At 48.3% G+C, this 10587-nt stretch overlaps 1 protein-coding gene across 1 annotated transcript in view; it reads right to left on the bottom strand.

Annotated features, from left to right (window-relative positions):
- The window catches only part of Slc22a1 (solute carrier family 22 member 1), a 36136-nt gene extending 28820 nt beyond the window's left edge, over positions 1 to 7316 (bottom strand). The window contains exon 1 of the mRNA XM_031352070.1: positions 6724 to 7316. Within this exon, the coding sequence (XP_031207930.1) occupies positions 6724 to 7137 (414 nt within the window). The 5' untranslated portion in view covers positions 7138 to 7316. The remainder of the gene's footprint in view (positions 1 to 6723) is intronic.
- Positions 7317 to 10587: the final 3271 nt, after the last annotated feature.

Raw genomic sequence — 10587 nt, 5'->3', positions numbered from 1 at the left:
AAACTCAGTTATTGGGGGATCCACGTGAAGACTGAGCTGCCCATCTGCCACATATGTGGGGGACAGGGGGTCCGTACTCGGTCCAGTCTGCGTAAGCTCTTTGGCTGATTCAGTCTCTGAGAGCTCCCAGGGGTCCAGGTTACTTGCTTCTGTTGGTCTTCCTGTGGAGTTCCTATCCCCTTCGAAGGCCCTCAATCTTTCCCCCAATTCTTCCGTAGGGGCTGTCCCTAAATCTGTTGCCTGTCTGTGGAATCTGTTCCCCTAACTGGGCTGCCTTGTATGGCCTCAGTGGGTGAGGATGCACCTAGCCCTGCAGAGACTTGAGGCGACAGGGGAGGGGGGTGCGGGGGACATCCTCTCAGAGGAAAAGAGGAAGGAGGAGGGGAAGAGGGACTGTGTGAAGGCAGACTGGGAGGGGGGGACATCGATCAGGTAAAATGAATAAATTAATTAATTAATGGGAAAAAACAAAGAATAGAAAGCAGACTGATTTTTAATTTAACCAGAGCTTTAAAAAAAAAAAAAAAAGGTATTCAGATAACAATTAACTCAGACCCATGGGCACAACAATTTAAGACATGTTTACACTGAGATTCTTTAAGAAGTACATCTGGCTTCTTTCACAAGAATGGGTACTGTTGACTCAGAGATAGTGCCCAAGATTTAGGGTCTAGGGAGCTTGACTGAGGTAAACAAAATGCCTGTAGGAGTCCAGATTGTCTGGGCCCAGAGATAACACAGAGTCACTTAGGCTGCTCTAAACACAAGTGACATCACTCACAAGAATGGGTTTTACGGCCTAAAAGCAGTTATAGTGACTTAGGGGAAAGGGCCTGGGATAAGTAAAAGCAAGAATTCTGGAAGATACAGGCAGGGCCTTTCTCATCAGACATCAGAGGATCACCAGCTTGTAAAACTTTATCTTTCCTGGCATTCCCGGAAGAGCAACTACGCCCCCCCACACCCCCCATTGAAGAGCTCAGCTGGGTGTTTAAGTGTCCTGGCTTCTCCAGTGCTTATCTGTATGCACAAGGCCTTTTTTTTTTTTTTTTTCCCACTGGCCCAAAGCACAGGGCCCAGGCCTGTGCACAGCTGGCTCACTTTCTCTTGAGAGCTGAGGAAGGTAGACTGGTCAGACTCCAGGACACTGGGCATGAGTGTTGAGTAATGCCTCTTGCCTTCCCTAGGGTTGGCACAGCTCTCCCTACCCTGTCCTCCCTGTCCCTCTGCTCTTCGATGTGGAGCCATAGCTCAAACAGCCTGGAGCAACACTTTGAAGTAGAGAGCAAGGGATTGCTAAACACCTTGAGGCTCCAGTTTCCCAGTGGAAAGCATTCATGCTGTGTCCCTCCGGGGCTGCTGTGAGCTCTGTGGGTTTAGGAAACTGGTAAATGATGAACCATTTTAATTTAAATGCTAAGATTCTTTTTAGCTCATCCCGTGATTCTAAAGTTGACCTATGAGCTATGCCCTTGACCTATCACAGAGTGAGTCAAAGACTTCAAGTCTTAGAGATGCGGCACTCAACTGGCTGAGGTTGCTGGGACAGGCCCATGCGTTCATTGACAGGGCCCCTTGTTTTTCTGAAAGACATACAAGGTCATGCATTGCCACTCAGCACCAGGAAGAAGTAGCAACCTTGCTCCCCACCAACCTGTGCCCAGACCCTGCTATCTGTCACTCTGGGGAGGGGGTGACAAACCCCTGAACAGTGTCACTTGGATTCTCTCTGCCTACCCCAGTCTAACACACATCTTCATGGGCTACTACATGTCTCACAGACCGATTCAACGTGTCCTTCAGAGGCCCAGAGTTCTCCAGGCTTCCTCCTTGCCCTGTGCTCTGCCAATAGGACACACTGGGGCAGACAGCCCTGGGTGTCCTGGGGCATCCAACATCCTATATGTTCATCCACACAATTGTCACTTTGTACATCCACTCTGTCCTGTGACAATGTTCTGTCTGTCACTAAAGCCACGAGGGGATGGAAAGCCCATGGGAATGCTGCCCCTAGGCTTTAGCATGATCCCTTCTTGGCCACTGTTAGTTTTCTTTTCTTTCTTGTTTTGTTTTGTTTTGTTTTGTTTTAAGATTTATTTTACTGTCTGTGAGTACACTGTTACTATCCTCAGACACACCAGAAGAAGGGCATCAGATCCCATTATAGATGGTTGTAAGCCACCATGCGGTTGCTGGGAATTGAACTCAGGACCTGTGGAAGAGCAGTGAATGCTCTTAACTGTTGAGCCATCTCTCCAGCCCCCACCGTTAGTTTTCAACCTGATCTTTGCAAGTTACCGTTGCTATAGGATGTTCTATCCCCTTCCTCAAAGGTGGAGATGGCCACTCTACCCTGGGGCTGTGGGTGGATCCATATAGATGCCATAGCCAGGGGAAGCCTGCCTGTCTTGACTCAGTTTCACCACCACTCCCTGAGAACCAACACTCCCCCAAGCCTTGTCCAGTATCAACGTCTAGAGGCCCTGCTCCCAAACTCTGCCCATCCACTGTACCCTAGACACATTTGTGCCCCTACAATGAGCCCTGACCCATAGAGAAGGTAAGGATAGAGGGGATGGGGGCTCCCAGGCCTCTGTACTGTGCCTGCTGGGGTTGTATCAGGGCTAGGTGCCTTATCAGTCACCCAGGGTCCTTGTTCAAACACCCATCCTCTGTAGCTTCTACCTCAGTGGATCACAAATGCAAGTAAGTTTGGGAAGTACCTACGTGGCCACCTCAGCTCACCTCTGTCCAAAGTCTGCTTGCTCCCTGTTGCTCAATGCCTACACCTGGTGGGGCCAGTGGCTCTCTCGAGCCTGGTATGTGGGCTTTGTGAAGCCGGGGCTCACAGAGCACGAAAGGGCATCAAAACTTAAGGAACATCTAATTCCTCTCCACAGGGAGCCTTATGATCCCAATCCCTCAGTCTTGGGGTGGGACCTAAACAAAGGTCATTTGTCTTCCTCCCGAAAGCAAGTTCCAATGTCCAAGGCAATGGCGAGTTAAAAATTAGTTCAGCAGAAATGAGTAACTACACTTAGCTTCCAGTCTCTCTGGTTTGGGATAAGAAATAAAGGGAGGGGAGTTTGAAAGCAGTTGGAATGAAAAAAGCAAACAGGAGGTAGCACCTGTCCAGACCAGTCTCCACTGCCCTCCTGCCTTGCCTTCCACGCACATGTTGTATGTGTGCACATGTGTGTGCATCTACATGCTTGTACACAGAGGCCAGAGGTGAACATTGTCCTCTATGGACGTCCACTTCATTTTTCTTTTTGTGTGTGAAGTGTGTTTATGTGTGTATAATGTTATGTGTGTGTGTACCTGTGTGTATGGTGTGTGTGCACATGTGTGAGACTGCAGGTATGCACATACCATGGTATACATATGGAAGTCATAGGACAATCTTGGGTGCTAGCTTTACTCTCCACCTTGTTTAAGACAGGGTCTCTTTTTTTTTTTATTTGCTGTGGTGTGGTGTGGTGTGGTGTGGTGTGGTGTGTGTGTGTGTGTGTGTGTGTACACATGGGTGTGTACATCAGAGGACGACTTGCAGGAGCTGATGCTCTCCTTCAGTACCAGCTGAACCAATTCACCAGCCCTTTGTCAGTTTGCCCTTCTGTGCATCAGCTAGCTGGCCCACAAGGTTTGGGGGTCTCTTTGCTTTCCACTTCCCATCTCACTAGAGGAGCAATGGGGTTATAGCTACGTGCTCCCATATACCCGGCTTTTAACAGGCACTCTGAATGTCTGAACGCAGATCCTGCGTGTGCTCCGTGGGCCTTGTGACTGCACAGTAAAGCACTTCACCAAATGAGCCACTTCCTAGCCCTCACACCTGTGCTTCTTATTACCCTTGAATATTTCCAGATGGCTACCACGGGCTTTCAAACTCAGCCCGGCACAGTGCTCTCTGCCTTCCAAAGCCAGGCCCTCACTGTCCCTCCCTGTACCACTACAAAAGCCAACATAACATAGTCACCAAGCCTCGAGCCCCCCTGGGTGTGGACAGTCAATTCCTCCTAAGACACTTTCTGTCGTTTTCAGTCTGTCCCCTCCCCTCTACCCCAACCTTACATGGCACCACCTCACCACCCGCCCAGGCATCTACCTCCTCTGGCCTCCATCCCTGGCTCCCCAGCTTCCTCTCCCACTCCCCTAAGCCAGAACCCTTCAATTAGACATGACCCGTAAACCCCAGGAAGCACCTGGGCCTCTTACATCCTGTCTTTCTGTCCCATACATCTGTTTTGAATGTTGTTTCTCAAGTCACTTTACCTTCTTATCTTTTTGTGGGTTTTTTTTGTTTTGTTTTGCTTTTTAAGACAGAGTCTCATATCACCCAGACTGGGCTAGTGGACAATGAGGTTGCAGATAGTATATGACATTTTCTTCTGATAACTGATATTAGAAATACAAATATTACACGGGATTTTTAAGTTATATATTATATAATTTTATTACATAATTTTATTGCAAAATAATTATTACACTACACCCTTTGTAATATTTGTATTTATATAATGTGTATAATATACAATGTTTTATATATGTATATGTATATATATATGCAGGTATGGTAGTTAATACCTTAACTCCCAGTACTTGGGAGGCTGAGGCAAGAGGGGTCATTGTGAGTTTGAGGCCAGCCTGTGCTACATAGAAACAGTTGTTGTCTATCTCAACTTCAATTGGGCATGCTATATTTCACAGCAACCCTACCCTACTGGCCAACGTACATGATCTTGTTTAGCTAGAGGAGCAGTCCCATCTAAGCCTGGTGGCTGGCTCTGAATCGAGTTGGTGATAGGGTTGAAGGCTTCACAAGAAGTGGGAGATGACAAGGCAGCCAAGAAAGAACTCAAGTAGGCCTGAGAAATGTAACTCAGTTGGTAGAGCATTTACCTAGTACACATGAGGCCCTGGGTTCCAGTCCCAGAACCACATAAACTATGCAATGGTACATAAACATCCTGTCATCCAAGCACTCAGGAGGTAGAGGAGGGAAGTCACAAGGAGACTGTGTCGGTCAGCTGCTAGATTTCCCAGCAGAGCATCCCTGCTGGGTAAGCCATCTTAACTTGCTGTCTGTTAATGGAAGAAGTCTGAGAGTGGATGTCTTATAAACCGAGGCGTCTAGCACTCATTCTGCAGGTAACCAGAAGCCGAGCAGGCCAGGGGGAAGAGGCACTGGGCTTCCTCCCAGCGGCAGCCCTGCCTGTGTTGACCTTAAAACCTTTAAGGAAAAGGGAAGAAAGGAGGAAGGGATCCCAAGAAATCCTATGTGCACGTGTTGGGGCGGGGTTGGCTGGGGAGGACCATGGCCCACGTGAGCTGTGCCCTGGCAAAAGCCGAGATATTGCTAACATAGCTTCTGCCCCACACTGTCAGAAGAGTCCATCGAAGGGCAAATCTACTGTCTATGGCACTTTCTACTAATTCTCTCTCTCTCTCTCTCTCTCTCTCTCTCTCTCTCTCTGCGTGTGTGTGTGTGTGTGTGTGTGTGTGTGTGTGTGTGTGTGTGTGTGGTGGCAAAGTCTTTAATCCCAAGCATTCTGGGAGGCAGACGCAGGAGGATCTCTGTAAATTCAAGCTCAGCCTGGTCTTCAAAGAGAGTTCCAGGCCAATAAGGGCTACATAGTGTCTCAAAACAAAAACAAACAAACAAACAAACAAAAGGACTCTCAAAGTTAAGTGCACAAATAGGTAACTTCGTGGTGGAGTCAAGCCCCTTGGATACCTTCATGGTACCTCTAGGCCATAAGCAGTGTAATTGTGTTTACGTTTGGGGGATCATCTTCCTGGTTTTCAGCTGATCCCTACAATACAGGGGGTAAAGATATTGCAATACTGCTTACTACAGAGAAGTCAAGGCTCAGAGAAACTGAGGCACTTACCCAGCCAGCTCTCTCCAGCTAATAGGAGGCCTGGCCGGTATCACATAGTCTGACAGGGCACGTGGAGGCAATTCCTAGACTATCTCTCTGGCCGTTGTTTAGGGTACTTGTTACCTACCGCCTGAGGGGATGAGGGGATTCCACAACACCAACCACAGACAGGGAAGCAGGTACCAGGAAGACTGTAGATTGTGGGATGAGTCAGTTAAAGGAGAAAGGATGCTTTGAGCTGCTGAGATATTCAGGTAAAGGTGCCTGCTGCCAAATCTGATGACTGGAGGTCAGTCCCTGGGAGCCACAGGGTGGAAGGAGAAAACTACAAGCTGTTTTATGTGTTTTATGACTTCACACACACACACACACACACACACACACACACACACACACACACACTGTGACATGCACATACCTACATGCATATACATACACATACATTTATAAGTAAATGTAAAATATTCTTTTTTTTTTTTTTTTTTGGTTTTTCAAGACAGGGTTTCTCTGTGTAGCCCTGGCTGTCCTAGAACTCTGTAGACCAGGCTGGCCTTGAACTCAGAAATCAACCTGCCTCTGCCTCTCCCAAGTGCTGGGATTAAAGGTGTGTGCCACCACTGCCTGACAATGTAAAATATTCTTAAGAAAAACAACAACAAGCGGGTCCCCCACATAGCAGCTATGCCTCAGTGTCATCAATTGATGAGGAGGACACAAAGAGCCAAGGCACAGCCTGCTCCCTGCTCAGCACACAGGAAGTTGGGCCTCTCCTTCCTGCCCCAGAAAAACACTGAACCACTGAGGAGTTGCTTTCAATGTCTACATTACCCATTAGTACCTCAGTGACGATGGAGGAGCCAGGAGTGTCATACACCCAGCCATGCTCGCAAGGGCTCAGTGGCAAGTGGCTCCTGTTGGCAGCCAGGCTGGACAGTGGGTCCACACAGTCAAGGGTGCTCTGGTTCCAGTCCACCTCATACCTCATGCACTGGCTGAGGAAGGAGGCCTCACCCGCAGACCCCAGGCCTGGCACAGTGTAGTTCAGCTCCTCGGCGGGGCTCCAGCCACACCGCTGGCTCAGCTCAGCCACACCAGGACTCCAGCAGTGGTGGTCAGGGGTGAAGCCCAGGAAGACGATGCCCACGTAGATGGGGGCTAAAGAAGCTGAGATCAGGCATAGCAACAGGAAAGCTTGCTTCTGGAACCAGCCAAATTCTCCAACTTGCTCCAGGACATCGTCCACAGTGGGCATGGCTGGGTAGGGCCTTCACCGATTTAGCCAGGCCTGCTCTGGACTGCCACCGGGGTTTCATGCGGCGTCTCATTTAAAGTTCTTGGAACTGCGGTGGCTTGAAATCAAGTTGCTGTTCAAGCATGATACATCTGGAAAGCAACCAACCAGAAATAACCTTTTGCCCTGTGATACCAGTGTGAGGGCCAGGGCAGGGATACACTAGGCTCACCTGAAGTCTTGTTTGCTTTTCTGGGAAGTGAGCCAAGGCTCTGGTCTGGGAGGAGGAAGCAGGCAAACAGGCTTGAGTGCGCTCTCTCTCTCTCTCTCTCTCTCTCTCTCTCTCTCTCTCTCTCTCTCTCTCACACACACACACACACACACACACACACACACACACACACACACACACATACATACACACACACAAAATCTCTCAGGACCTTCTGAAAGCAATTCTATTACTGAGTCTTCTGTCATTCTAGGTATCATTCTTGGTATGACAGCTTGCCTGGCAATGTATGAAGAAGCCCTGGGTTCAATCCCCGGCGGCACACAAACCAGACACGACAGTTCACGCCTGTGATCCCAGCAGCCAACTTTGGGATCAGCCTGGGCTACATGAGATCTCGTCTCAAAAGCTGTTTAAGATACTCATGACCATTATTTTTTCAGGGAGGGCAGGCCACCGTTAGGTAGCCCGGAGCAGGACCAAATGGCAAAAACCAAGGATGTGGTCACCCCGCATGGACTGGCTATTCCACAAGTCTAGGATTTGCTTTCCTTCGTGGGCCTGATGAAGCAAGAGGCCTTGCTGGGAAGCCCATGCAGCAAGGAGGTAAGGGCTGAGGGGACACAGATGATGGCAATTGAACAACTGGGACTCTCAGCCCTCATCCACAGGGACTGAATCCCGCCAGCCGTCAGGTCAACTCAGCACCTCATCTCCCTTTAAACAAGCCTTGCCACTAGGCTCATCCCATGGGCTTTAAAAGTTCAAAGCACTTAGAATTTCATCCTCTTTAAAATATTCAGTCCCTTTTAAAAATCCAATGTCTTTCAACGATAGGCTCCGATAAAAAAAAAAAAAAAGTGAGTTAAATACTTTCTTACTTCAAGAGGGAAGAGCCAGGGCACAGGAACAATCAGAACAAATCAAAATCAAACTCCACCTGTAAGTAACTCAGGGTCAAATGTCTGGAACCCACTCACAATCTTCTGGACTCTTCCAAAGAACTTGGGTCAATTCTCTGGCCCTGCCCTCCGCAGCACACACAGCTCTAGCTGGCCCCACTCCACTACCGCAGCTGTCCTTAGTCAGCCCATGGTCCTGGCATCTCCAAAGCTCTGAGATCTTCTGCTGTAACTGAGCTTTCCCTGGGCCCTCTTCATGGCGCCAAGCCTCCACTTCTCTGCATGACCCCTCCAATCCTGGGGCATCAACTGCCACAGAGGCTGCACCTTCACCAACAGCCTATCCTGGCCTCTCACAGTGCTGAGCCTCCGCTGTACTCCATGACCCCTTCATGCCTTCCAAACCAGTACTATCTGGGTAATGCCTGCTATGACTAGTGTACTTGAATATTGTTCTTGTTTCTTACATTACCAAGTTCAGCTGCCAGCACAAGGTACAATTTTGGCCGCCTCTGGGACACAGCATCTGTGTGCTTATTCTGAGGAAACACATCCCAGAAGATTTCACCTCAGATTTCACCTCATCGATGCTGGTCTCTTCTTAAACACCACTAATTCCCAAGTTCCGGCTGACCAACATCAACTATTCCAGCAAAGCAAAATTTTTACTTTAGTGGTTCTGGTCTCTTGCTAATCACAGCAGATTTATCGGCCCCACCTGAGCAGAACCACAGATTATTAACTCAAATAGACCAGTAGAATCTTTGCTTCGCTCTGAAATTTCACAAGCCAGGCATGCATCCTCTGTACTGCTCTTAACACTCCTAGCTTCCAAGAGCAGCCTACTCAGCACTCAACCCTCACAAAGTTTTCTAGACCAAAGTTTCAAAGCCCTTCCACAATCCTCCCAAAACCATGCTCAGGTCTTTCTGTTGCTGGGAAGAAACACTATGTATAACCAAAAGAAAGTTGAACAGAAAGGGTTTATTTGCTTTATGCTTCCACATCCATAGTCCATCACTGAAAGAAGTTAGGACAAGAACTCAAAAGGGGCATGAACCTAGAGGCAGGAGCTGATGCTGAGGCCACAGAGGAGTGCTGCTTACTGGCTTGCTCCATATGGTTTGCTCAGTCTGCTTTCTTGTAGAACCCAGGACCACTGCGCTTGAATGCCCGCACTCACAATGGGCTGAGCCCTCCAATACCAGTCACTAACTAAGCCCTACGGGCTTGCCTACAGCCTGATGTTATGCAGGCACTTTTTCTCAGTGGAGGGTCCCTCCTCTCAGACAATACCAGCTTGTGTCAAGTTGACATGAAATTAGCCAGCACGTATTGCTCCAAGTATGTGACTTACAAGACTGGAAGACTAACTAAACTTTAGGGCTAGGGATGTGCCTCAGCTGGGCTTGCAGAGGATGCGGGGAGTCATAGGTTCAATGCCTAGTGCTTCACAAACTAAGGGTGGCAATCCCAGAACTGAGGAGGTGGAGATGGAGGCAGGATGATCAGAAATTCAAAGTCAGCTTCCACTAGCTCTGAGGCCAACCTGGGGTACGTACATCAGACCTTACCTGAAAAAGAGAAAACCAATTAAACAAAGCTTAAAATGTAAGTGAAGTTTAAAATCATGGTGTGTGTGTATGTGTGTGTGTGTGTGTGTGTGTGTGTGTGTGTACATACATTTGGGACTCTAGGAGGGCACATGACAGTAGGAGCAGATCCTTGTGATGGTTTAAATGAGAAACACCACCATAGGTTTTTGAATACTTGGTCCCTGGGCCTCTCCCAAGTGTTGCTGGTCTGTGAACAATCATGACCTCCTCCTCAACCTTTGACTTCACTACAGTCTTAGGTGCTCTGTTCATCTCTGAATTGTGCATCTTTCATTTCTTTCAGTCCCACTTGTTACTCTTATTTATATCTGTGGAGCTGTAGAAGGATCATCAGTAATAACCAAGTCACAGCGGTATGCTACCCTGATTTTTCCTCGGTCGAAAAAATTTGTCCATTGCTCACCAGCTCGGCTCCATCTCAATTCTCAGAGCATGGGTAGGGTGCAGCCAGATTTTTCACCAAGATATCATAGGAATGGTTTCTAGAATATTCCTTTTCCCACTCTGCAATCTCATGACAGCTCTATTGCCTGCAATACTGTCTTCCAGACTTTGACTACAAAGCAACTGAGTACAAAAGTTCATACAACCATGACCCAACCCCAAGCTGGCAGCCAAACCTGGCAGTGTTGTCCACATAGAACCAGTTTTGTAAGAAAAGAAAGGAAGGGAGGGAGGAAGGAAGGAAGGGAGGAAGGAAGGGAGGAAGGGAGAGAGGGAG

This window comes from Mastomys coucha, unplaced genomic scaffold (genome assembly GCF_008632895.1).
Source record: "Mastomys coucha isolate ucsf_1 unplaced genomic scaffold, UCSF_Mcou_1 pScaffold5, whole genome shotgun sequence".
NCBI lineage: Eukaryota > Metazoa > Chordata > Mammalia > Rodentia > Muridae > Mastomys > Mastomys coucha.
Note: the sequence above shows the minus strand (reverse complement) of the source record. Positions and strands in the feature narration are given on the sequence as shown.